The sequence below is a fragment of the Seriola lalandi genome, unplaced genomic scaffold (genome assembly GCF_002814215.2).
Source record: "Seriola lalandi dorsalis isolate HSWRI2012SDOR001 ecotype SW California unplaced genomic scaffold, Sedor1 jcf7180002054995, whole genome shotgun sequence".
NCBI lineage: Eukaryota > Metazoa > Chordata > Actinopteri > Carangiformes > Carangidae > Seriola > Seriola lalandi.
This window is the reverse complement of record NW_019525544.1, coordinates 237,974-264,388: the sequence shown is the minus strand read 5'-3', so window position 1 is coordinate 264,388 and position 26,415 is coordinate 237,974. Positions and strand designations below refer to the sequence as shown.

Sequence of the window (26,415 nt, the reverse complement as noted above, 5' to 3'; positions counted from 1 at the left end):
CATTCCTCTGTGAAGTTGCAGCCCAAGTTGTGTAAAATGATGATGGCTGATTGGATGGTACGTCCAACAGAGACACAAATTCTGCCTGTGTTAGTTAGCCTACTCTCTGAAGTATTAATCAATACTGGGATCTTCTACATCGTATATTGCAAGATCAAATCAGATGCTGCATCTTAAGAAAACCTTTGTTATGTCGAGAGAAAATTCAGTCATGATCGTGAAATAGCAGGAGTGAAAAAAAAAAGACTGGAGCCGAGGCCGCGCTCCTCTTCCTTACAACCAGATTACAACCAGATTATTACTGTCACTAACTTAATTTTCTTAATGTTTTTGCACCATCATAAATTTGGATGATGTTCAGTTGTTGATTGTCACCTCCTTTCTCCCTTAGGATGACAGGTTTTCACAGCCTTTTATGCCTCCCCTGCAGTCCTATTTACATCAGTTAAACTGAGCATCAACAGGTGGACTGAGGAGAACCATCTGCAGCTCAGTGTCTTATCACACAGGCTGCAATATAGTTATAATCCATCACACCTGTCCTGTCGCTGTAATAAATGCTCATATTGTTTGTCTTCATGCATACCTTTTGTTTTTGCCACCCATTTTAGGAACAGTAAAGTCTCTTCTCTTCTTCTGTTTCTCTGCTACCATCTCGTGGCCAAAATGAAAATTTCATTTTCTTAGTCCCTAAAACACGCTGGAAATAAACAGTTAGGCCAACAACATCAACACAATATAGCAGGGTTTAATAAGTAAGTATAGAAAAAATGCCACCCATGTGTCATGCAGAGTCCCCATGTGACAGATATTACAACTTGTCAGATAAAATTATCAGGAGGGCTTTACTTTCTTACCTTTCTATTTAGAAGCATATTCATATAGCACGTCTTCTACGTATTGTTCGCCTTTTCAGTTTTACTCGTATTTAAATATATTTATTAATTAAGTCACTGTTATTTGATATTGTATATGAAAAATTAGTGCCAGGCTGCATGGTGTGACTCTGTTATGAAATAGTTCAATACAATACAATATTTCCACAACACTGCAGAATTTCAATGTCCACAAATGTAGCTGTCACAGAACCTGTTTATTTTCATTAAGTACATTACTGTCCCAGATATTTGATTTGAAAAAAATTAAATAATACATCCACGACGAGTGATGGCGACGTGCTTATCAACGACGTACCTATGCATGACGAGTGATGTCGCAAAGTGCTTTTCTTTGCTGCCAAATTTTGTCCTTTGTAGAAGAAGTTTGAGACGTTTATCAATTAGCAATAGACTGTGAGAAAATGCAGAAGACCGCAGTACGGCGCTCTGGTGGTGCCTTTGCTGCATGTCACCCCCTGCCGTTCTTCTCTAATACTAATTGTAAATCGGCATTAGGCTACTTTTCTTTTTACCCTTGATACTTCTGTAATTTGGGGTTATACGCACGTACGTACGTACACATGTACTTATCAACAACTTACTTATCCCATGGATGTATTTTGGGAAAAACGCGCGCATCTTTAGTCCACATTCTGAACCTCGTTACTACCCGTAGCACGTCATCAAAACAAGCCGATTTAAGCAGCATGGAGAAGCTGCGTCGCTGAGGAATTTTTGACCTTTTAAAGAGTTTCCTATGTAATAGTGTTGGTGAGTCTCTTTTTCACTCCTTACCTTCAGTGTTCATCTGCGTTAATGTCAAATAAAGTCGATGTAGCGTGTAACTGCTGCTTTTGACTGAATGTGGTTGTGAAGTTAAAGCCGCAGTGAAGCTAAATGTAGCTGCTGTTTGCCTTATAATGTCATCCTCTTATTTATAACGCGAAACGTATATAATATAATGTAAATGGTCCTGCAAAGTATCAGTTTTATACTCATGTTACTATGATAGTGTAATAATCAACACAAACTGTCAACACAAAAATCGCAATAAATTCAACAGCTGCAGGGGTGGAAGGTAATGCAGTACATTTACTTAGAGTAACTTAACGTACAATTCTGTAGTATTGTGAGTTTTTCCATTTCATATTGTTTATACTCCTACTCCACCATGTTTCAGAGGGAAATAATGAGCTTTTAACTCTACCACATTTATCTGAGCAGGGAAAGTTACTAGTTACAAAATACTATAAAAAAACAAGGTTAAAACAGTAGTTTTTACGACCCCTTTTTTTGCTTTGGAGCACAAAAGATTGAAATAAAGTCCAACACCTGAAAACAGATTTATCTATCAGAGCTTCTTTCCTCTCCCATTAATCAAAACAATGAAGGACATTTACTTGTAATTGGGTACTTTTATATTCTGGTATTGGTGTTTATACTTTATACTAAAGTATCTGCATACTTCTTCCACCATAGGAGAATGGTCAGATATTGTGTTATCATAATATTTGACATACAAAAGAGGCTGGGGACAAAATGTGAAATTTTGTTTTACTTTTATACCACAGGGTTGAATAGCACTTTCCAGAATGTCAGTCAAGCAGGCATCAGTCCATGCCAAATGGATCATCGGCAGAGTAATAGGGACCAAGATGTACAAAACTGCCAAAGTGAGAGTCACAAGACTGGTGCTGGACCCTTACCTGCTCAAGGTAAACCTCTAACTACATTAAAAGTATTGCGTATTAGTATAAGTATTACGAAAGGACATTACTGGTAGATGATTAGTTGATTGGAAACTACTCGATGAATTACATAAACTGATTCCAGTTGTAAGATTAATGAAAATGGTTTCCTCATTTATCAAGTAAAAATGTTGAAGACTTAGTTTATAGCTTCATAAATGTGAGCAGTTTCTTTTCTCTCTTCTGTTTCATATTATTGTAAATCAAACACATCCAAATGCTTGCTGTCAGATTATGTAAACAATTGTAAAGTCACTTTGTACTGCAGTAACTTGTGCATTTTCCTTTATTTGATGAATAATACTTACTTGCACTAACTCGCTATTAAACTCATGATAATCTATCTGAAAAATTACAAGTGGCCATTAATATATTAATTTGCCCACTTTTCTTCTCTTTCTTCTTTTGTTGGTGATTGCAATTCAACATAAAATTTTAATTAAATACTTGCAACCAAATGCTGCATGTGGTTAATGTCATTGTGTACAGCTGTGTTATTCATTTTCTAATCAATGATTGATTGCTGTATAAGTCTAATCATATCTTTTCTTTCCCATAGTACTACAACAAGAGGAAGACTTATTTTGCCCATGATGCTCTGCGGCAGTGCACTGTTGGAGATATCGTCCTACTCAAGGCTCTGCCTGAGGCCAGGTCCAAACATGTGAAGCATGAACTGGCTGAGATAGTGTATAAAGTAGGGCGGGTGGTCGACCCACTGACAGGGAAGAGTGTTGCAGGAACTGAGTTTGTGGAGCCGCTGACTGACCTTCCATTCAGCCTTGGAGAGGAGACGACGTTGACAGAAAAACTGCAGGAGCTCAACATCACTGCTGCCTCCAGTGGAGCCGACTCCTCGCCAGCACCAACTCCAGCTCCATGATAGAAAACTTTTCCATGCAGTAATGTTAGCTCAAACACGTTTCTGTTTCAGGTTTTCATGTAAATATAAGTTTATAAACCAGTAATCTTGTCGTTTAATATGGTGATGTAATAATGTGGATGGAGAGCCTGAATACATTTTCCTTTGCTGCCTTCACAGGTAGTTTGAACTCATGAAATATTTCTGAGGAATTTACAATAAAATGACAAACATGCATGCATGGTGCTCATTTCTATTCTCAGACTAAAGATCTGTTTTTGAAGGACAATCACAAAGTCATAATAAAACGTGAACACTTATTGTCTTCTGTACAGGGTACATAATGCAAAAGCATATTTAATCAGTATCAGTCATTGGTGCAGTCTTTACTTGGTATTTTATTATGGATATTTATTCAGTAAGTCTTCTGTAATTTACTAAGACTTTTTTTGTCATGCACAAATGTGCATGTGTGTATGAAAATATCATTTGTGTCAGTCTTTTTTTTTTTTAGGCTTGTGCAAGTTATATTCAGAACGAAATAAGTTATAATTTTTAGTCGAAGGAAAGTAGAAGTTATTACAGAGATTTGCTTTAGTTCAATGTATTGTTGAAAGCCTAAAAGCCGAAAGACATTCATCGCAACAGCAACAAGAGTGTTATCAACTCACTACGTTGATCAATAGCAGGTTGGAAATCAGAGTTATAGATGTTTATAATCACCTGCTGTAATTTTAACCACTCCGTGTCTATTATCATCAGACCACTGCGTATCAAATTAATCACACAATGTAAACGCAATGTTAATGTAAACGCAATGTTAATGTAAACAACTGATTCAGGTACATGGGGTTACGTTCTTGTAAGTAACGTCAGCTCCTACGGGACCTGCCCGGTGTGCGGCTGCAGCCCGACTCACAACCTCCAACTGACAGCAGCTTTCAGGGAAAAGATGGCGACCAGAGTCCTTCAAAGAGTGGGCAACGGCCTTAAACAGACGAAAAATGGGCTCCAGGCGCACGGACAGGTCACGGTTGTCGTCAGGTTAGACTTTTGCAAATGTAATTCGTCATTGCAGATGTAGAAATGTTACATAAAACGTGTTTACTGTCGCTGGAGTTGGCATCAATGACATGGTCCGGCATGCTAGGGGGCTAAGCTAACGCTAACCCGGGGACGTTGGCTACGTTAAGGTCTCCGTGCAACGTAGTTAGCTGGAGTTAGCTCCTAGCTCTAAAGTTGCTAACTTTACGCTAATGCTAATTATTACTCTCCCGAATTACAAAGTTGTGAAGCAACTTGCGTAGCACTCACCCTTGCATACTTTGTAATTTTGTTCGATCCGTTGTAAGTTTTAGTTTCCATGTGCAGAAATAATACAAAATCATAACTGAGTTTCTGTTAGTCCCAAACTGAATATAACTTCAAGGTCAAAATGCAACGAATCGCTGCACAGCAGTACTTGTTTTGATAAGTGAGTGACACAGTTTCTTGCTGCGGCAGGTTTGTGTCCTTAACTTACCCTATAGTGTAAAAATGCTCACAACTGAAATGCTGTGATGTTTCTAAAAACATGCTTAAATGTGACAGCATTGAACACAGTGTGTAAAGTAATAGTTGTGCTTGTGAGCTGGCAAACTGTCAAAGGACTGCTTCGTGATAAACATATGTAACCACTGCATGGAGTGCTTGTTGGCACTTTTAAATTAAGTTTATTACCTGAAAACTTAATTCTACTCATGTGGGGAGGCTGCCAATGCGTCTATGTAGACTGATTCTCTGGTCATGTGCAGTATGTACAGCTTATTGCTTGAGTTTCTTAGCAATGAATGAGTTGAATTGTCGAAAATATTTGCATAAAGTACGATTTTTCGTTGATGAACTAGTGTACAATCCCAACTTGCATATTTTCCACTGATCTCAGTCTTATTAAGAAGAACTTGTTTTACACATTTTATCAGAGTAAACATTTTATCATGAGTAAACTGAGGCCATTAACAATAAGGATATTTGAACGCTTTAAAAACTCAACAATATGTTGGTCAGTGTGGGTTTTTTTCTTAACATAAGGATCCTTTTAATGTAGTTATTAAAGAATTGTATCGAACATGTCAACTGAACAAGCAAACCTCAAACATAAGTTTTGAATTTCTATACTGAATTTTCTTGTTACTCACAGGCTTACACATGCACCAAGTTGGATAAAACTGCAATGAGCTAATAGGCCTATCAGCTTACATATTGGCCTGTAGGATTGATTGGCATAGCTTTACACATGAAGAAATACTTTTAACATGAACAGAAGAGAAGAGAAAAGAATACAGGGAAAAAATTCCCACAGAGTAATTAATCATATGCTTTAGAAAATGTTGTCAGTTTGCTTTTGAATTTTTGTTTTGATCAACTGGCTGGTACAGTCAGAAAAACCACCACCTGATAGCCTGAGAGGCCTGACTGTAGTTAGTGAGCAGGCCAGAAATGGACTGGAGAGCCAAAGTGCTTTAATAGAATTACAGTAGTAGAGAACACACAGAATAATTGTATGCTGCATTTGCTGGCTACTCTTTTACTTCTTCATTGTCTAGCAGAGGAAATGCTGGTTGTATACAACTTTTGTGTTTTGTTCCACCACAGGAGCCTCTCAGGTTTCCGTGAAGACAGCTGGTTCAAATCTCTATTTGTTAGAAAGGTCGACCCAAGAAAAGATGCTCACTCTCATCTGCTCGCTAAGAAAGAAGACAACAATCTATACAAAATACAGTGTATGTATTGTTTACTACTTGGTAGTGCTGAACAAGATCACGCTGACAGTGTGTTTTTCAACGTTTTAAGGAGAGTGGATGTAAAAATGAAAAACATTTCTGCCTAATCTATCTTATGAATTCTTTTTGATGGTGTATTATCAACTTTGTATTGTTGTTTCTTTGCAGTTCACAATGTCAAGCCTGAATGCCTTGATGCTTACAATGAACTTTGGTAAGAAATCCCTGTTCCTTAACTGATTTCATTCAGTTGTCTGATCAAGGCACTGCTTTTGGAAACTGCACATGTTTTGCATTTTTACACATTTGTGTGTGTTGCGTATTTATCCTCAGTGAGGGCGTCTTGCCTTCGATTCACGCTGACCCTGAATACCCTTGTGAGCTTGTGGGCACTTGGAACACATGGTACGGAGAGCAGGATCAGGCAGGTAAGAGCATGCATGTCTCAAGGTTACATTAGGGACACTCTTAAATACATGCAAGTTATAAATCTACTTGTTAACTGACTGATAGCCCCCACAATCAGGTAGTTTAAATGAAACATAAACTTCCTTTTCAAAAGTTAAAACATTAATTAAAAAACTCACAAGATATGACTGCTAATAGGACCAGGTAATTAATCAATCAACAGAAAATTAATTGACAACAGTAATTGATTATGCAGGGGCAAAAATGCTGAACATTTCCTCTCAAATGTGAGAATTTGTGTGTAAAGGTGTTTGACTGCAGTTTAGAGACTGACATTTTATAAACTACAATATTAATTGATTAGTTGAAAAAATAATGGACAGAGTAAGGCTTTAAAGGTAGACTGCATTGAACCACTTACACAAATAAATCAGAAATCAATCACTTTGAAAATGTATCTCATTCTCTCATGGAACCTCCCATGTTACTAGACAGAGATACTAAATTGTTTGCTCGGAAACAAAGTGAGGTTTAGAGGTAGGTTTTTTTATGAACTGTAACATTTTCTCTGACATTTCCTATGAATATTGCAGTTGCTCTCCTTCTCAGTGACACAAACCTGCACTTTGTCAGCTTTTATATTGCAGTTAATTTTAGCTGTGACTGTACTGCCCTTTTCCTGGCTGCAGTCCATTTTGTTTGTATGGTGACATTTGTCCTTCCTCAGCTGTAATCTGCCTCTAATGTTACTGCGCAGTAATATTGGCACCCACAGTGAAGATAATCCAAAAGACTGTGTTTACATGGTGTTCTTTATCAGAGATAGCTGTCACTTTTGACATGTTTAGTCCTGTAAAATGTATGTAAAAACAGTTTTTATAACTGATTTCTTCAGTTCAACTTGATCACTGGAGTCAGTTTGTTATTATTACCCTGCATTGTGGCAGCTTTTTGGTTCTGATCAGGTTTAACTGATCTCATATAGTAGCAGAGTAGATGTTTATTACATAATGGGAAGAGATTTTTCATTGTCTCATTTTCATTTTAGTAAATTACTAAATGTGATTTGGTTTGAGTGATTTTTAGTCTCACATTTTGCAAGATTTAATACCAGTGGTAAGATAATTTGATTTCCTCATGGAAACTGAACAGAGATTCATGGTTGACTCACTGGATCTCATCATACCTCCACATCACAGGTGGTCTAAAGAGATAAATAATTGAACTATAGTTGTTGACTTAAAAGAAAATCTTGTCCAAAGAAGTACAGACACACCGGTATATATTTTAGAGCTGCATTATTTTTGGCTCTTCTGCTCCTTCTATTCTAGTTCACCTGTGGAGATATCGGGGAGGATACCCGGCTCTCACCGAAGTCATGAACAAACTCAGGCAGAATAAGGTAACGGGTGCTTGGATTAGTTCAGTTAACTGGCAGCTGGTGACCTGTAGGCCAAACTTTCTGGCATTGCACCCCTTCAAATTAGATCCTAAGAGCATTTTCCAGTTTCTGCCTCCCTGTTTTCTTTATCTGCGATGTTTCCAGCTATTTGGTGGAATTATGTTCAAAACTTATTTACAGAAAAGCAGTTATATACTTTAAATAAGTAAGTTAAGTGCAGTTAATGGACCCAATCTCACCTTATCCATATTGTATTATTGTGTTTTTTTATTGTTTTTTAAGTCAGGTGGTCTGAACATTCACCAAAAATAAACTTTAATAGATTTTAAGAACATAATATTGTTCAGAATGAAAATGAGTACAACAATTGTAAATCACAAATACATGTACTTGCGCACATATATGTTATTCATTAAAGTGGGCACCAACTATTTAATATGAAGCTGTTGTTAATTGCAAACATGCAAATTAGTGAGCTAAATTACTTTGTAAAATATTCTGAACATTACAGTTTCAATTTGTACATTCCCACATAGATTTTAGACAGTTAATGCACAGTGACCCGGGTCATTCAAGATCTCATGGAAGAATTTATTCATGTATTCCAACAAAACTGAGCACGTTAGATGATACAAGAGGTGATTTTAGTGCGTCGGATGCTAACTTTATTGTCTTCATCTATCCTGCTATCTGACCAGAGTTGCTGGGCTGAGCTGGATTAACTGAGTGACGTGTTACTGTTGTTTGTTGTTGCTGTAGGAGTTTATGGACTACAGGAGAGAGAGGGGGAAGATGCTGCTGTCTCGTAGGAACCAGTTGCTGCTGGAGTTCAGTTTCTGGAACGAACCTGTCCCTCGTTCAGGACCCAACATCTACGAGCTCCGATCATACCAACTCAGGGTAACTCTGACGATTACATAACACATTAACCAGCTTACTCCCATCATACAAAAATATACGTTCTTCTCTGTTGCTATCCCCGAACAGTCCAACAACTTACTTTCCACATCTCTCCCCTCTTCAATTTTTTTTTTTTTCAGCCAGGGACGATGATCGAGTGGGGAAATTACTGGTAAGACATAATTTTCAAAATCTTTGTCCTTTTTCTGCATGTTATTTTTGCATATGTACTATCAGAAAGTCAACAAATTGGATTCATATTGAAAGTTAATCTGAGAAACACATAAGAGTTCTCTCCATTTAAGAGCCATTTAAAAATTTCCTCACTACTTTTTTATTGGTTTTACAGATTGTAGCAGATGAATATGAGTTGACGGTACTTTCTGACTATAAAACTGACGCATGACTCCTAATGCATGACTAGATATATCACACATAATTTATAAATCTCAATCATAATTTACCTGTTTAAGCTGGATTTAATATGTGAGCATATCTAATTAAATTCCTAATGACCATGAAATTTGCCTTTATTTGCCTTGAAAACAATTCTGAGGTTGTAACATCAAAATTTGATGTTTTGATTGTAAAGAAATTATAGGGATATTGGTGTCACCATCATTTGAACTTTAAAACCTGCAAATTCATACTGGTGATATAATCAGTGCAACTCCTCAATAACAAGCTTTTGGTTTTTTTGTTTTCTCTCATGTAACACAACTCTTTTGTTCTCTCTCCAGGGCGCGTGCTATTGAGATTCGCCAGCAGAACCAAGAGGCAGTGGGAGGCTTTTTCTCTCAGATCGGAAGCCTGTACACGGTTCATCACTTATGGGGTGAGCAGTGTTTCCTGGGTTTAATGAACTGTGCAGCATCATGATATTTTTAGAGAAAAATACACACCAAAGTTCTATTCTGCAATATTATGGCATTGTTGTATTGCAAATAATGAAGCAAATGTGTTTATACATTCCTTACCAGTTTAGTAAGTGCATCTTTGATGTTCTTTATATTTTTTCCACCTAGTTTCAGTGTGACTATTCAGGAACTGTATTACATACTTTTTAGGTCATGGAACTAACCTATATAATTTAAAAAGTTTAAGAATTCAGCCAATTTATAAGAGTGAAAACTGTAGGTATGATATGTTGATTTAAGTAAAAATAATTGAAACCTAACAACATTTTTCTTTTAGCTTACAAAGACCTTCAGTCCAGAGAAGACACCCGAAATGCAGCCTGGCAGCGTGATGGCTGGGATGAAGTTGTTTATTACACAGGTAACTTACCTCTCCTGTGTTTACTGTCTGATAACACTGGACAATATCAACTTTGAGTGGAATTATATCGTGACGATGATGTGATCTAAACATGTTATCATTTTACAAAATTCTGTTGTCCAAATGAATGATTCTGAGCAAATTTTAATTTAAAAGTAAATATATATGTTATTGAGGATTTTATGTTGCACATGCGAAGACTTGGATCATATTGTTATGCATTACATTGATTGAAAATCAAATCACAACTCTAACGGTAAGATTGAATTAATAAAAGTTAATCAATCATCATTCTCACTGACTACTTAAACGTCCGGTCTTCGCATTTAGGTTGTATTTGTCTTCTCGACATAGTACTCTGAATGATTTCAATATTTAAAAAAAAAAACAAACACTCCAACAAATTCATGAAAGCATGACATACAAACCTGTTGCTAAATGTGTTGTTTCTTCTTCATCCCACAGTCCCTCTTATTCAGCACATGGAATCCAGAATAATGATTCCCATGAAGAGTTCGCCCACGAAGTAACCACAGACACCGGGAGAACCTCTCAACAGCCGCTGCACCTATCACACTGATCTGTAGAGAGCGTAACCACCCATCAGAGTGTGCACTGCCAGGGATGTTGGCATAACATCAACACGTTTTAGTTTTTGTTTCCTTTTTTTCGTTTCTTTACTCCCCTTTTCTGTGTGGGCCTAGAATGACTTATTTCAGATCCTGAGGTTAAATTGATTATCACCAAAACTGTATCTGTTACAGCAGTTACTGTGTTACTGATCCGTCAATGCACTGTGTGTAGGCAAAATATAATTTGAAACACTCCTCCTCTTCACTGTCTCATTTAAAGGGTCAGTTTTGAAAAGGTTTATTTTTTTATGATCTAAAAAATACTTTCATTAGTGTTTGAGTGCTGAGATACCAGGAAGAGAGATGAATCAAACATTAAGCAGTTCTAGTGCTGGTCACCGGCTGAACATTTTTCAAGGTCTTTCATAAAAATGTGTTTCACAAGAAACCTTTACATGACTTGAAAGCCCTGTTGCACTACAAATCGAGCAAAAGTAACTGCCTCTGGTATCTCACAACAAAAACACTACGCCCATATATCCATAAATTGGATAAGCTTTTTTTTTTTTTTTATAATGTTACAGGTGATGGTCATTTTTACAGAGAGGAGTGTTCTGTTTACAAATCAGTGTTCTATAATTGACAGTGAGGCTGATTGTCGGAGATAGTGGCCTGTGTTGTAGGGCCTCGGTCAGACTCTAGCTTTATATTCTGTAAAAGTTCACCAAGTATCCACTCCTCCACTAAATACCACTTTATGTTTACATGGCTCTGATCCAGCCATCTTATTATTGTGTGCAGCAGTAATTAGTTTCAAAATCAGCTGGATGGATCAAAGGATTCCTAATGACACTGTTGTGAAGATGCACTAAAGCTGAAGTTCACAAACACACCACAAAGTGTCAGACTGGTCAGAGCAGGAGGCTTGAGTTTGGTTTGGAGAGCTGTCCAGATGTGGGGGTGAAGTTGTGCTGAGTCAGGAGCCTTTTCCCCCATTTGTGTCTCCTCTATTAAACTGACCACATCTCCAGATTCTTTTCTCACTTGAATTTTCACCACACTTCTTGCTCTGTCAGCTGTTTAGAGGGGGACATGGTGATTGAAATGATTAGAAAATGTTTTTGATTTCAGCAGAACTAATCAGTATCTTCAGGACAAATGTCTACACTGACTGGTTTGGCCGATCCTGAAATCAAGCAATGAATTAATAATGCCAAGCAGGTGATTGTGTGCTGAGATTAATGTTTATTTTTAATGGTCAGATCGTAGATATACATTGTGGGCTTATTGACCAAGCCAGAGATATGGTCAATGCTGTATCTGTAAATGAAGTGGGGTATTCTATACTATCTTATGACGATAAACAAGTGGACAGGAGAGGAGTAGTATCTCAGTGTGGTAAATGTGAAATGCAGTGCTTTAATAAGATTAGTTGTACATATTGAATTAAACTTCTGATGAGAATGTAAGAAAGAGGCGTAGAGTCTTTTTATTCATTGTATATTGTGACTTAAGCTTTCAGCCTTTCAGAAATAATAAATTGATTAGCATTTAATTAATTGGTAACACTTTTGACAGTGGATTAATTGTTTTTAGTCATTTTAAGCAAAAATGCTGAAAAGCCCTTGGTACCAGCTTCTAAAATTACTTGTATCCAACTTTTCTATGTTTGCAAACTAAACATGTATTGTTGACAGTTGGTTAGACTGAAAAAAGTTGTTTGATTTTATTTTAACTTGACACAAGCTTTCCCTGATTGTTAATCCAGTTTTGGAATCAACAAGGAGAATCATCATACACACTGAACATATCAAGAAGCCAAACTCCAGGAGAGCTGCCATTAGTCTTAATGATGCCAAAGATTTTCTGAGTTAAAAAAAACTAACTGTTAAAAACAGACTGTACATCCGAGGTGCAGTATTTCCATATCAGAGAGATGGCGTAACCTGGCCAATCAGCGCGTGTCTGGGGTGTGACTGATGCTGCCTTCACAATATGTCGGAAATCTGAAATAAAAAATCTGAACCTAGTTCTTTCCCCCGAATTGATTATAAATATACTTTATAATTAATATAAAGTTCCAGGAACGTACGTTAATTGTTTAGAGTTATGACTCCCACAAATTGTAGCTGCCAGAACTTAGTAAACTACCCCAAATGCCTCCATGAGCTGCGAGTTACAGTCGCTGCTGCAGCTGTAACCGCAGAGCGTGTCGATAGGTGGACCACATTACAATAACTAACTTGTCTTAAGAACACCCAAGCAATAAAAGATTAGCCCGATTACCCTTGATTAATTCCGTGCTAATGTGAACGGGGAATTTGAAGTTTTGCTACAAACAGAATTTCCGAGCCCAGACGGGTTACGTAAAGGCAGCACGAGAACACGTGTTGGAGCCTTCTGGAAAACGACTCCCCTTTCGAGAGCGTCCGAGCCCGAGCAGTGCGGACTCCCTACCGGCGATACCTTCTTACTTTTACTTCGCTGGCTGTGCTGCTTAGCCATGGCAGCCGTGAAAGCTCTGAACCCAAAAGCAGAGGTGGCCAGGGCCCAGGCCGCACTGGCGGTTAACATCAGTGCTGCCCGGGGGCTTCAGGATGTGCTGAGAAGTAACCTGGGACCGAAGGGGACCATGAAAATGTGAGTGCTGCCGAAGCCCTTTGTGCAGCACGCGTGCTGTGCTAACTCGTTAGCAGCTAACGTTAGCTTCAACTCTCCGGCAAGATTGTAATCACTCTGAGTCAGGTTTTCGCCACCCAATTATGGATTTATATGAAAATTGGAAAGCATTCCTCCATTTACTACTGTGTCACCATCCACCACAAAATACTTAATCACGATTTCAGCTAGTTGAGGCCTCCAGTTGCTAAACGGATAACTGATTTTCCCGGCGCACGTTGCCTTGCCCAGTCATCGTCATGATCCGCTTTGACAACCACATAGCTAACATTAGCATGTTAGTAGCAGCCGGTTAGCATATGATGCTAACGCTAAAACCGTCAGTTTGAGTTTCAGCTAGACTTCAGCTGTGTGCTGTTTACATGGCTTCAGCGTTAACCAGTGTAATTAATGAGCAAATTCACGACGCGATCACCGGTTAATGTTAGTTACCTTTCATTGCCGGGTGGATTATTTCAGGAAGTTCAGTCAGATATTTGCTTACAGTTATTCTTCATCTGTCAGGCAGTAAACTGTCATTTATGCAGAAGGCATGTCGGACTGAAAACTTTTACCACTGCTGACCAACTGTTGGCCATCAGTATATTGGCTGACAGCAGGCTGCAGTGAAGCAGCCTTTGCTCTGCTCAGTTAACTCTAACCTTTCCCCGCCCGTTTGCTCCACAGGCTGGTGTCTGGGGCAGGAGACATAAAGCTGACCAAAGATGGTAACGTCTTGCTACACGAGATGGTAAGGAAGTGCTGATCTGTGACATTATTCTGCAAAACTCTCTTCTGCTTATTTCTACTGTCTTCTTCATTGTTATACAGTGACCACACCCTTAGTATGTGTGTGTGCGGAGATGCCATCAAAGCCTGTGTAATTATTGCTAGAACATTCTAGGGCTGAATGATATGCAAAAAAATGATATTGCTATTATAGTTGGCAGATATTGCGATACAAGTTGTGATTTTAGTTGGAGTGGTCATTTTTGCATTTTATTTTCACTGGGGGAAAAAAAAAAGATGATGTTTTTGCTGATGGTGATTTTAGCTGGGACTTGTACTAAACAAGCATGTTCCCTTATGTCTGGAGAAAATGATTTGTATGTTGTGGCATCTCTGTCGCACCACAATGTTTGATCTATGGTATGCTGTAACACATTTTACCTCCTGTGTTTTGGATATTGCACTAGGCCATATTAGAATTTCAATATTATTTAGATGAATTGTTCAGCCCTAGCACATTCCCATCAAACTGAACAATAAAGAGTTACGTGTATGACCGACTAACTAACTACCTAATAGTAGGTTGTGTTCGGAAAACATTTTTGAAATATGGTTGCTTTTGTTATTTTGGTATCAAATGTATGAATTTGCTACCTTTATAGGTCAAGATGGAGTTTGCTCAGTGAAATATTCTGGAAAAAAGCTGCTTATTTTGTGTTACAGCAGAAGAACATGTTGTAATTTAGAGCTGAAACTATGAGTCCATCAATTAGTTTATCAACAGAAACTTCATCAGCAGCTATATAGATAATTGTTACACTTATTTTTCAAGCAAAACTAGTGGAAAAAATACTGCACCTTCTCAGGTTAGAGCTTTTCAAATTGCAGGATTTCCTGTGTCTGTTTGTCATGTAGGATAAACTGAATATCTATGGGTTTTTGCATTTGTGGGCAGGCATAATTTTTTTTCCCCCCCTTTTCCCCCCTTTTTCAGCAAATTCAGCACCCGACAGCGTCCCTGATTGCAAAGGTTGCCACAGCACAGGATGACATTACAGGAGACGGCACAACCTCCAATGTCCTCATCATTGGTGAACTGCTGAAGCAGGCTGACCTCTACGTGTCAGAGGTAAAAGAGAGAGGCTGCAAAAACTGTAAAGTCACAGGTCTGCCCAGATTGTACATAAGTACTGTTCATTGTCGATGTTTTTTTTAACCTAAATAGACATGTGAATCTCATCAGCATCCATGTCAATATTCACAATTTTGAACTGGTGACATTTCTTTATATAACTCCCCTTGATTTCTTTCTGAAGGGTCTTCATCCAAGAATCATTGCTGAGGGCTTTGAGGCCGCAAAAGAGAAAGCCTTGGCTGTTCTGGAAGAGGTGAAAGTGACGCGGGAAATGGACAGAGAGACCCTCATTAACGTCGCACGCACTTCCCTCAGGACCAAGGTTCACGCAGAGCTGGCAGATCTGCTCACTGAGGTAAGACATCAGGGAACCGAGCTAAAAATACAAGTGCTGAGGGGTCAGTTGGATGCTTTCCCATCTTGAAGGGTCCTAATGCACTGAGTTAATTGTTATGTTATGTAATTATTGTGTTAATGTTTGGGTGAGGTGACAGCTGATATGTCTGTCTGCAGGCTGTAGTAGATGCTGTGCTGGCTATTGCTAAACCCAATGAACCCATTGACCTGTACATGGTGGAAATCATGGAGATGAAGCATAAGACCGACTGCGATACACAGTGAGTTTCAAGACAGACTTGGAGCAAGAGGCAATTCATCTCTGCACAGTGATGCAGGAGTGCACAGGGGTCCCACACATCTAAAGGTAATTTTGTTTTGTCTTTCTCAGGCTGATCAGAGGTTTGGTGTTGGACCACGGTGCCCGACATCCAGACATGAAGAAGAGGGTGGAGGATGCTTATGTGCTGACCTGCAATGTCTCTTTGGAGTATGAAAAGACAGAGGTCAACTCTGGTTTCTTCTACAAGAGTGCCGGCGAGAGGGAGAAGCTTGTGGCTGCAGAAAGGAAGTTTATTGAGGATCGTGTGCAGAAGATCATCGCCCTGAAGAACAAAGTCTGTCCCAATGGAGAGAAGGGTTTTGTCGTTATTAACCAGAAGGTATGCTTCAAGAGGTTTAATGTAGTAGAAGTGTTTGAACTGCAGGGCATTTAAACTGTAGTTCTGTGCCTCTGTACTGGGAGTAGTTCATACAGTAACTAATTTATGGTGGAAAAAAGAATGATTTAAAAGACAGCCAATATTAAGTAAAAAAAATAAATAAAGAAACAAAAAAACATTGTACGAGATGATAAAAACATCTCACAACCAGTCATGTCAAACGGTGAAGGATGTCAGGAAATGAGCAGAAAATCTAAAAATGCTGGAACAATTTAAGTTTTTTTTAATAAGAGGCACAGATCTGTTCATAGTTGCAGTTGTTTGCAGTCAGTTGTCACATCTGTATAATGCACAAACAATGCTACCGCTATGAGCTGGTGTTATGAAGTTCTTTTTGGCAAATGTGTAAGAAGAGAAATGCCTCGAATTACCTCTCGCATCCAGCAGAAATGGAGCAACACAGGTATCATTGTAATCCAAAGTTCATTTTAGCCCTGGTTTTGTTGGTTTACTCAGGAGAATTTAGTTTTAACTCTACTGCTCAGAGAGATCAGCAGTCCTGGCAACACTATCACATTACATTGGCTAATTTGAGTTGATGCTATGTCAGAAACACTGTTTAATGAAGCTTTCAACACATTAGATAATATAGATACAATATTATCCCAAGAGAGTTTGTCTCTAGGGTTGTCTTTCTCTGAATCAGTTTTCAGTTTTTGTTTTTTTGACATACAACATACATTAGTTGGATAAAAGGAAATGCATTTTATGATCAATCCTGCTAAGTGCACAGTGAACACCCAAGGATGCTAATGTGGCTAACCCTGGTCTTTTTCTAACTGTGCTACAGTAAATCTGATCTGTACCTCTGCATTAGGAGAGCCCATTCCTCTCCTACATGTATTCAGCGGATCAGAATAATCTTTTCATCATGAGTACACCAGTGAATTATTTCTGGAATTGATCGACCTAAATGGAGATTTGACCACTTTGATGTCATTTCTTTGTTTTGTAGGGTATTGACCCGTTCTCCCTGGATGCCTTGGCCAAGGAAGGGATTGTAGCCCTGCGCAGGGCAAAGAGGAGGAACATGGAGAGGTAATGAAGATATTTTCCCTCCTAGAAATATAAATGGGTACAAGGGAGCTCCTTTCACATCGTGCCCTGACATCAGGATGGTTTAATGCTGTCCACAGCTGCTCTAGTTTGGGAGACTGCATTCCCAGTAGCCTGATATTTTTCCAATGTAAATCACATTAAAGAATTGAAATATCCTTAGTGTTTTGTTTTCCTTGACAGGCTCACCCTTGCTTGCGGTGGCATTGCCATGAATTCAGTTGATGACCTCACAGCTGAGTGTTTGGGACATGCTGGGTTGGTTTATGAACACACACTGGTGAGTATTTATCTTGGTGTTTTGTTCTTGGTTGGTTTTTTTCCTGTGTTTGTTTTTTCACTTACAGTCTGCTTATGTATTTTATATGTTGAAAATGTTGAGGCAGAGATTTTAATCATCCCCATTTCTCTTTGCAGGGAGAGGAGAAGTACACATTCATCGAGAAGTGTGGGAACCCTCGCTCGGTCACCCTGCTGGTGAAGGGACCCAACAAACACACCCTCACACAGATCAAAGATGCTGTAAGGGATGGTCTGCGGGCAGTTAAGAACGCCATAGAAGATGGTAAGACACTAATGAACCTGAAACTTTAATATGTTTGTATGTTTGGCTTACTGATTAACATTTACATTTTAAATGTCAATTCAATGTAATTTAAGAAAAGAGATGATTAGATTCCTGTCTAAAGCCACTCTGTAAAGCCCTTTCAGACTTTGCTATCCAAATGTCACAGGGATAAATCACATGTTAAACGTCTGCCAGAATTTGTCCTCCTGGGTGCACTTCCTCCAGTTATTTCTCTTTCTTCTGCTTATTATTGATTATGATTAAATCAAAAAAAATAATATCTGAAGTAAAGCTTAGTTCCCATCTTCTTCCTTCTTCAGTAAAATGCATTTGGCCTCATTTGCACAGCGAACACCCAAGGATGCTAACATCATGGCTGTCCCTGGTCTCATGTCTGTGCTACAGTGACTCTGATCTTTTCCTCTGCATTAGGAGAGTTTCAGTCTCTCCTACAATGTATTCAGCTGATCAGAACAAACTGCGTTTCTTTGAGTCAGTGATTCACTAAAACACACAGTGCTTGCCTCACTCGGCTGAAGCAATCGTACTTGCGTTTTCTGACTATCCTCTTCTCATCTTTGTCTCTTCAGGTAGTGTTGTGTCTGGCGCAGGTGCGCTTGAGGTGGCTGTAGCAGACGCTCTGGTAAAACACAAACCCAATGTGAAAGGAAGAGCCCAGCTGGGAGTTCAAGCATTTGCAGATGCTCTCCTAGTCATCCCCAAGGTGAGGGATTTTCAGACTTATATCATGTGTGATTAGAAAACTCCTGCCTCTCTATTGTACTGTTGATATCATCCCTGGTCTTACCCAAGTTTAGCATAGACAAGAAAAATGGCAAAACTGATTTGTTATCTGTCAGTATTCATACTGTATCGACCTGTTTATTTCAATCCTTGATCTTCCTTTGTAGGTTTTGGCCCAGAACTCTGGCTATGACCCACAGGAGACTGTGCTGAAGCTGCAGATGGAGTACAAAGAGTCTGGTCAGCTAGTTGGAGTGGACCTCAGCACAGGTCAGAACCACATTACAGTTATTAGACAACTATGTTTATCTTACTGTTTCAATACACCTACAATACATCAATACTTAGTTTTGTACTGATGTAAAACTGGAAAAAAGCTGGACTATCTCAAATCAGAACAGCTGGAGAGTAAAAATGTTTGTAGTAAAGCATTCGCCTCCCTCTTCATATCACAAAGACACAAGACTCCATTCATTGTGCAACTCTAAGACTGCATATTTGTATTTTGAGTCACCGTTATCTTTTTTTACGCTGTTTGATGTTAAGATTAATTCTTTTTTAGGCATGAGTCTCTTTATCACAACATTGCTTTACTTAAATCCTGTTGTTTTTCCAGGGGAAGCCATGGTGGCAGGAGACGCAGGTGTATGGGACAATTACAGTGTCAAGAAACAGCTTCTCCATTCATGGTGAGATTATGCATTTCTAAACCACACAAGACCAGTGGAACACTTTAAATGGGCCTGTCTCCTCATTAATACATGGGTCTGCTTTGCCTTACAGCACGGTGATTGCCAGCAACATTTTGTTGGTGGACGAGATCATGCGAGCTGGAATGTCTTCTCTCAAAGGTTAAAGGTCAAGTGAAGAAGCTGCAACTGTTATCATACTCACAGGGATAGTTGTTTACCTTGATGGTTCAGTCAACGTGTTCCCGCTCTTGGCACTCTGAAGCACCCCAGTCTGATGGACAGCCTGCTGTTCACACCACGGCATCCATCCAGTGTCCGTCAGAAATCATTGTTATGCTAGTCATGGTCTTTTTTTTTCATGGATTTGTCAACGCCTCCCTCTGATTGGTTTATTTATGAGATTTTGTTAAAAGCACTGACCTCTGTCACTCAGTTTTGTTTCTACCCATTAAAGGTTTTCTTGGCTCCTGAAAGATTTGTTGGTTGCTGGAAGTTGGTTGTTTTTCTGTGAAGAGTGAATGGATCAAAAAATGCATGAACCACATTAAATGTGTCAACCACATCTAGACTAAAACTAACACACAAGCAGTGGTAGGATGAGAAAAAGTTCATTTACATTAGTACAATCTTTTTGGTACTGGAGTGTTTCTCTTATACTTAAGTGTGTGTGTGTGTGTGTAAATACTTATACCTCTGCTATAGTACAATTTTTTTAATAATGTACCACTGCACATAATATGCTGAATACAAATTATGACCAATGTTCTTTTAGCCTTATTCAGAATATTCTAGTACTATAAAAACTGCCATCAAATGTAATATGGACATAAAGTAGCATCAATTTCGGGGGTTCCCTCAAAGCAATAAGCAGTGTTTTATTTTCTTTAATATAGTGCTACTTAATACGATATCGCTCACGCGGGGAAAACGTTCATGAAAAGAAATTAATTCGTTAAGTAAAAAAGGGAAAAAAAAGCGGAACCTTCTATATTTACACGGAGCCTGGTTTTTGTTGCACCCACCTCCGTTGCGACCGTGAAATGTGTCCGACAGAAAAGGAGAACAATGTATGCGTTTAATTGAAGTTTGAGAAGTCCTGCTGTTAGGTCTCTTAAAACTGTTATGTGTAACCTTTATCATAAAGCTAAATGCGTTGTGTCAGCTGAGTGTTAGCTCAAACAAGCTTGTTAAAAATGAACGTTAAAATCGTGTCCTGGATATCCGCTGTGCTTTTACTAACCGTGGCAGGTAAGAACTCCCTGTCATTTTTCAACACACCAAAACGTAAATTATTTTAACATTTAATCCACGTGATCTGGTCGATTTTCCCCCGACACACAGCAGCAGATGAGATGCTGAATATACCAGGAGGAAAGATGTTGATGGGAACCAGAGCAGCTGACGGGAGAGATGGAGAGTCCCACACCAAGGAGGTTACACTGGGACCTTTTCAAATGGACAAATATCCTGTCACGAATGCAAATTTCAGGTATTGAATTTTTAAACTTGACATTGAGGTGGAAAATGAGTTACAAAAAAAAAAAATTAAAAAGCCTCTGACTTAACCTTCATTCTCCACAGAGACTTTGTGAGAGCGCAGAAGTACAAAACTGAAGCTGAGACTTTTGGTTGGAGCTTTGTGTTTCAAGACTTTGTGTCTGAAGAGCTGAAAGGCAAAGTCACACAGAAGATTGAGGTACTGGGCCGTTTTATGTTGTAATGAAAAAATAAGACTGAAAGAAACATACAATTTTCAATATAAAAACATTAATATTTAACTTTTAACTCATTGTTTCCCATCCAGACTGCTCCTTGGTGGTTGCCTATAGAGCGGGTGTTTTGGAGGCAGGTAGGGTTTTCTATGTCTTGCCTTGGATTTTATATTTCCCCCCCCAACATTTTCTGTAATCCTTCTCATCTTTCTGCAATCCATCATGCCTTCATCGCCTGCCCTTCACCCCTTTGACTCTCTGCTGTTCAGCCTGCAGGACCCGGTTCAGGCATCCGGGAGCGCCTGGACTTCCCAGTGGTTCAGGTGAGCTGGAATGACGCTCAGGCCTTCTGCCAGTGGAAGGGCAAGAGACTGCCCACTGAAGAGGAGTGGGAGTGGGCTGCACGTGGGGGGCTGCAAGGTACATCATTTATACATCGAAACCTTAGAATATCCAGTGGAGTCCAAAAGTCTGAGACCACTTTCCCATCTGGACTCCACTGCATACTACAGGTTGCATCAATATAATAGAGTTTTTTTTTTTACCATTTTGACAGTAGCAGTAGCAGTTTGTATCTACTCTAGACTCACATTGATGCCTCTGGTCAGTCTGCTCCAGAACTACTGAATTTGTCCAGAAGTACAGTTTAGATAGTGTTTCAGATACAACACACATGAGAGGTGTCTTCATGAGTCAAAGAAGAGAGAAGGGAAACTAGTTTTCATGAACCCCGAGCTCAATATTTAGTGTATAGTTGTTTGCTGTGCAATTATCTCTTTCCTGCCTCTTGTATTTCAGGTCGGACCTATCCGTGGGGGAATAAGTTCCAGGCCAACAGAACCAACCTGTGGCAGGTCAGCCTACTACATTAATGCATGTTGCTATAGCATTAGCACAGTGTATAGTCGTCATAGGATGCTCTGACTGGGGATTCACTGATGTGTTTATTTAAAAAAAAAAAACACTCATATGTGATAGTTTTCCACTCATGTCTGCAGGAAATGATTCTACTTTCTCTGGCTAAATATATAAATTTGGGTGTTGAGGTCATGAAAGACTGATCTATCTAAAGGTAATTGTTTGTTGTTTTTAAATAGACTATGATGCAGTCAAAATTAGGGATTGTTTCATTTTGGATTTGGCTTTAAATTGGTAAAATACCCAGATTTGTTAAATCCGTGGCCAACAAATTCCGAATTGAATCTTTCATTCACGTTCTCTGTTTAGTCTCTTTTGCCCCCCTCTCTGACGCTACAGGCATCGGCAAAGAGAAGAAGAGGAGCAAACACCATTTTCCCTCACAGCAGTCAGGACAGGGTTAATGATTGTCTTCTAATTGGCTCATAAATCACAATTAAAATGACCAATTGTGTCGTTATATCTTTGTTGCACAAAACAGATGAAATTAGTTTTGTTACTGAAGTGGGTGAAATAAAAACTGTACATATTTTAACTGAAAAATGTCTTCATTCCCAACAAACAAACTACTCGCATAAGACTCATTAAGGGACTTGAAAGGATTCAGATTCGATAAGCAGGTTTGGCCCTGGGTTCAGATTCAATATTAAATTTTACTTCCGAAATCAGTGAACACCAATAGATATTCACACAGAAGCATTTGAACATTTATCAACAATATCAACAAACATATTTATAATAAATAAGTGGTGTTTTGGTTTTTTATGTGTGTTGTAGGGATCGTTTCCAGAAGGAGACACTGCAGAGGATGGATACCATGGCATTTCTCCTGTCACAGCATTTCCTCCTCAGAACAGCTACGGTAACTGACCCTTATTAAATAAAAAAAAAAAACACTGATGCGATTACATAATAATACAAGTGCTAGACTGCAACAGAGATGCATTGAGAGCAATAGAAAAAGATGTTACAGAAACATATTGAACCAAAGAGTTTGAGGAACTCTGATCGCCTTTGATTGGTTAAAGAAAAGAAATTGAAATATGATGAGGGTGTATTTTTGCTGTGTGCTTCTTAATATTATAAGAACAATGTTGATTCTTCCTGCAGGACTGTATGACATGATGGGAAACACATGGGAATGGACAGTCACGCCCTTTCCTGGAGCGCAGCCAATGTATGTGCTGCGCGGTGCCTCCTGGATCGACACGGTGGATGGTTCAGCCAATCATAAGGCTCGAGTCACAACCAGGTGGGTTATTTCATTTGAAAGAAAACACTGTATGTTCAGACTTTATAGAACAGCTGTGCAGCTGTCCGGACTGACCGATGGTTATGATTCTGTGTCCTGCAGGATGGGCAACACTCCTGACTCCGCCTCTGATAATCTGGGATTCAGGTGTGCTGCTGACGATGGACAGAAACAAGGGAAGAAGAAAGACAAAACAGAACTGTAGCAACAAACAGGAAGTTTACAGACAAACAGGAGTAGTAAGTGAATGACAGTAATGTCCATATGAACCAAGTGTTTATTGATTCAGGTTCTATTAATGGATCTAATGACTTTCAAGCTGAGAAAGAATAAGAAAAAAAAAGCAAGGGACCAATGAAATCTTCATGACTAAGACTGAATATTAATGAGTGATGATGGTAACAGGAAGGCATGAGTGCAGGAACAAACTATTTCTCCTGTGGAGAGCTTAGATTTTTTAAATGAATTTGATAAAGAATAAACACAAACAAACTAATAAATAACATCAAGAAATAAACAACTTTCCAAAAAAAAGTCCCTTCTCACTGTTTTTCCTAATGTAGGTGTGCAGAGCCCCAAATAATCAAAATGCTACTGGGGTGACTGAAGACACATTGGCTTTCTTCCCTGACTGGAAGAAATAGGTCACTGTGTGACTGTCAGCACTGATGTTCTTCCCTCCACATGCTGGGATCTGTCTTTTGTTGTCTTTTTATGTGACCGGAGAGTAAATTGGTCCATTGGTTTTAGTGATGGTCTCCTCTAATCCTGTCTTTGTCTCTTGTTTACTTTCTCATCGCGAGTGGCCAGCTGAGAGGCCGTTTGGACTGAGTCTGTTAAACACCACAGATAAAGTGTTTTACCAAACGTTTGTTTAAGTCCAAAGTAACTGTCAAACCGAGCCTTCTTTCTGCTCACAAGAAACGATCTCAACACACACACACACACACACACACACACACACACACACACACAGTAGAGGGACATTTATCAGTGACACTGAATCGTTTTTTCATTGTCAAATAATATTTTCACATGGCAACAACAGAAGTGGCAGCTTTGTTCCTGTAACACAACATAACAGAAGGACAGTGTTGCAATTTATATATGACAATTTGCATCGGCCCCGTTGTTCTCTCTCCTTTTCCACTGCATCTGAACATCCTGATATTTTCACTGGACACCTCCACAACTCATGTCTGAAGCCCATGCAGAGTTTCTCTACACATGAAGCCTTTTGCATCAGTGTTAATAATGTTGAATGATACTGTGAAACTATTGTATAATACATTATTATTGGGATTTAGACTTGTGACTTGTGACCTGGGCTCTTCAGTCCTAAAACTGCAACTCCCAAGATTTATTTTCAATCCATGCTGCAGCGAAACCAACAAAACAAACAAACAAACAAACAAACAAAACCTTCAACGGAAAATGTAATGTGTTTGCTTTCAGGTGGAGTTTAGTCTAGCACAAAGTTTGGAAACAACTGGCTCTGTCCAACTGTAACAACATTCAACTGCCAACACCTCAAAATTTCTCTAATTGACATTGTGTATTTATTTATTTATTTTGTTTGAACAAAAACTAAAATGTAAAAACACACATTTCTCCATTTTACAAGGGCTGCACTGTTTCTTTTCTGGCCTCCAAGAAAAGTCACTGTTCCCAGACTAAACAGTCATGTATAAACAGCCTGTAACCTCCCACAAAGGATGTTGTTTTAACGCTTCTGTTTTTGTTTGGATTTAACAAATGACATATAATGAGTTAATTGGTCAGCGTTAAAGGCGCTGTGTATCATGGGACAGAACCAGGCTGGTTGTTTGCCTCTGTTTGTAGTCTTTATGCTAAGATAAGGGAACAAGCTATAAATAATCTGCAGCGTCGTATAATCTAAAAACATGAGTGATAACGATCCTCTCATCTAACTCTCAGCAAGAGAGCAAATAAACTTATTTCTCAAAATGTTTAACTATGCCTTTAAGTAACTTGAGTGATAAAATCTTATTTTTTCATAAAACAAACAAGACGAGGCAACTTTCTCAACAAGACAATGAAAAGTCGTTTACAAGACATAAAAGGCATCAGAATAAGACGGAAAGAAACTCAAGATGAAATAAAAAGATGTATAAATAGTATTTAGCAGTAAAATAAAATAGATGATAAAATAAGCTTAAATAAAGACAAACAGGAGAATTAATTAGCAATTAGTTTGCTCGTTGAGTAATAATACAGCGCACGTGCTCTATACGTACTGGAACAGGCAGCGTTTCTCACATACTTTGATTAGGTTGGACGTAGAATACAATGTCAAATATTGGAGGGGAGAATGGAGAACAGGGTAACAATCAGCAATCAACAGTTTTACTGTGAAGCACTGTGGGTCTAATGAAGCGGTGACCGGCTTCCTGCAAAAGTTTTCAGGACAAGAAGTTTGATGCACGGCTTTTAGATGGACAGGAGAAGGAAAACACTTCACACCACATGTGCACACATCACAACCGTGAACCACTTCCTGCTGCACCGAGATAAAATGTTAAATAACATTACGAGACAGTGTGCAGACAGCCAAGTGAAAACGTGACATGAACGTAACAAATTAAAACTGGTAGAACACCGCGGCCCTCTGGAATGAGGAAACATCGTGTTGGATTGGCAGTAAATCTCTGATAATTGTGGTGTGGCTTTTATTGTACTTTGGCTGCAGCCTTCAAATCACTTCCCATCTGCCTGCAAAGTTATAAAGTAGGATGAGCGTACGTGTCACTGACTAATCTCTGTTCATGTGTGTAGGAGGTTTGTCACTAAAAATTACCCAACTACAAGGAAACACTATATCTGGTGTTTTCCCCAAAGCATTTCAATTCCAAAAATAAATCCATGACTCGTCATGTGGTTTTGTCAGTTCTTTAAGTTATTTTAAGTTTCAGCATTGGGAGTCAACTTGCCTTTGTTGTATGTTTACCTTTGACACTCAATGTAAATGAAGCTTTCCGTTTCAATCAGGTATCCTGCGTCAAACCTGAATATTTGTCTTGTGTCAAAAGATCAAAAGCCCTCCCTCCTTTATTACCCTGCAG

At 38.8% G+C, this 26,415-nt stretch overlaps 4 protein-coding genes and 2 non-coding genes across 8 annotated transcripts; all 6 read left to right on the top strand.

Moving 5' to 3' along the window:
* The first annotated feature begins 1,537 nt into the window (after positions 1-1,537).
* Positions 1,538-3,723, top strand: mrps17 (mitochondrial ribosomal protein S17). Its single transcript, XM_023397039.2, has 3 exons — positions 1,538-1,649; positions 2,450-2,593; positions 3,186-3,723. The coding sequence occupies exons 2-3, from the start codon at positions 2,471-2,473 to the stop codon at positions 3,507-3,509; spliced, it is 447 nt and encodes a 148-aa protein (XP_023252807.1). The 5' UTR covers positions 1,538-1,649; positions 2,450-2,470; the 3' UTR covers positions 3,510-3,723.
* A 661-nt stretch (positions 3,724-4,384) lies between these two features.
* LOC111647457 (protein NipSnap homolog 2-like) lies at positions 4,385-12,283 on the top strand. The gene is made up of 10 exons (XM_023397060.2): positions 4,385-4,532; positions 6,123-6,250; positions 6,419-6,464; positions 6,584-6,678; positions 7,990-8,060; positions 8,820-8,960; positions 9,101-9,132; positions 9,701-9,795; positions 10,155-10,238; positions 10,704-12,283. Exons 1-10 carry the CDS (start codon positions 4,441-4,443, stop codon positions 10,766-10,768), a joined length of 849 nt encoding a protein of 282 aa, XP_023252828.1. The 5' UTR covers positions 4,385-4,440; the 3' UTR covers positions 10,769-12,283.
* Positions 12,284-13,222: 939 nt separating this feature from the next.
* cct6a (chaperonin containing TCP1, subunit 6A (zeta 1)) lies at positions 13,223-19,923 on the top strand. The gene is made up of 13 exons (XM_023397093.2): positions 13,223-13,450; positions 14,156-14,219; positions 15,192-15,326; positions 15,514-15,687; positions 15,846-15,949; positions 16,060-16,330; positions 17,346-17,428; positions 17,630-17,726; positions 17,864-18,011; positions 18,605-18,738; positions 18,926-19,028; positions 19,375-19,447; positions 19,542-19,923. Exons 1-13 carry the CDS (start codon positions 13,314-13,316, stop codon positions 19,612-19,614), a joined length of 1,596 nt encoding a protein of 531 aa, XP_023252861.1. The 5' UTR covers positions 13,223-13,313; the 3' UTR covers positions 19,615-19,923.
* On the top strand, positions 17,116-17,253 carry LOC111647493 (small nucleolar RNA SNORA22). The gene has a single exon (XR_002760046.1). It is a non-coding gene; the product is annotated as a small nucleolar RNA SNORA22 (small nucleolar RNA).
* On the top strand, positions 18,355-18,493 carry LOC111647494 (small nucleolar RNA SNORA22). Its single transcript, XR_002760047.1, has one exon. It is a non-coding gene; the product is annotated as a small nucleolar RNA SNORA22 (small nucleolar RNA).
* A 543-nt stretch (positions 19,924-20,466) lies between the features above and the next one.
* On the top strand, positions 20,467-24,098 carry sumf2 (sulfatase modifying factor 2). 3 transcript variants are annotated; one of them, XM_087171386.1, is made up of 10 exons: positions 20,468-20,698; positions 20,792-20,939; positions 21,032-21,146; positions 21,255-21,299; positions 21,432-21,582; positions 21,961-22,016; positions 22,858-22,942; positions 23,191-23,332; positions 23,435-23,571; positions 23,896-24,098. In XM_087171386.1, the coding sequence occupies exons 1-9, from the start codon at positions 20,644-20,646 to the stop codon at positions 23,535-23,537; spliced, it is 900 nt and encodes a 299-aa protein (XP_087027512.1). In that variant the 5' UTR covers positions 20,468-20,643; the 3' UTR covers positions 23,538-23,571; positions 23,896-24,098. The 3 variants fall into 3 exon arrangements, with proteins under 3 accessions (XP_023252798.1, XP_087027512.1, XP_023252797.1); XM_023397030.2 differs by lacking the exon at positions 23,896-24,098 and having other exon boundaries at positions 20,467-20,698; positions 20,795-20,939; positions 23,435-23,760; XM_023397029.2 differs by lacking the exon at positions 23,896-24,098 and having other exon boundaries at positions 23,435-23,760.
* Positions 24,099-26,415: the final 2,317 nt, after the last annotated feature.

What these genes read in the sequence shown, in the direction of transcription:
- sumf2 (XM_087171386.1), top strand. Translation starts at nt 20,644, where the DNA reads ATGAACGTTAAAATCGTGTCCTGGATATCCGCTGTGCTTTTACTAACC. An exon ending in ACAGAACCAACCTGTGGCAG is followed by an intron (nt 22,017 to 22,857) that starts GTCAGCCTACTA and finishes TGTGTGTTGTAG; the next exon opens with GGATCGTTTCCAGAAGGAGA. An exon ending in TCCTCCTCAGAACAGCTACG is followed by an intron (nt 22,943 to 23,190) that starts GTAACTGACCCT and finishes TTCTTCCTGCAG; the next exon opens with GACTGTATGACATGATGGGA.
- LOC111647457 (XM_023397060.2), top strand. Translation starts at nt 4,441, where the DNA reads ATGGCGACCAGAGTCCTTCAAAGAGTGGGCAACGGCCTTAAACAGACG. An exon ending in CAGGTCACGGTTGTCGTCAG is followed by an intron (nt 4,533 to 6,122) that starts GTTAGACTTTTG and finishes GTTCCACCACAG; the next exon opens with GAGCCTCTCAGGTTTCCGTG. An exon ending in TGAAGTTGTTTATTACACAG is followed by an intron (nt 10,239 to 10,703) that starts GTAACTTACCTC and finishes TTCATCCCACAG; the next exon opens with TCCCTCTTATTCAGCACATG.
- mrps17 (XM_023397039.2), top strand. Translation starts at nt 2,471, where the DNA reads ATGTCAGTCAAGCAGGCATCAGTCCATGCCAAATGGATCATCGGCAGA. An exon ending in TGGACCCTTACCTGCTCAAG is followed by an intron (nt 2,594 to 3,185) that starts GTAAACCTCTAA and finishes TCTTTCCCATAG; the next exon opens with TACTACAACAAGAGGAAGAC.
- cct6a (XM_023397093.2), top strand. Translation starts at nt 13,314, where the DNA reads ATGGCAGCCGTGAAAGCTCTGAACCCAAAAGCAGAGGTGGCCAGGGCC. An exon ending in AAGACCGACTGCGATACACA is followed by an intron (nt 15,950 to 16,059) that starts GTGAGTTTCAAG and finishes TGTCTTTCTCAG; the next exon opens with GCTGATCAGAGGTTTGGTGT. An exon ending in TTGTCGTTATTAACCAGAAG is followed by an intron (nt 16,331 to 17,345) that starts GTATGCTTCAAG and finishes TTTGTTTTGTAG; the next exon opens with GGTATTGACCCGTTCTCCCT.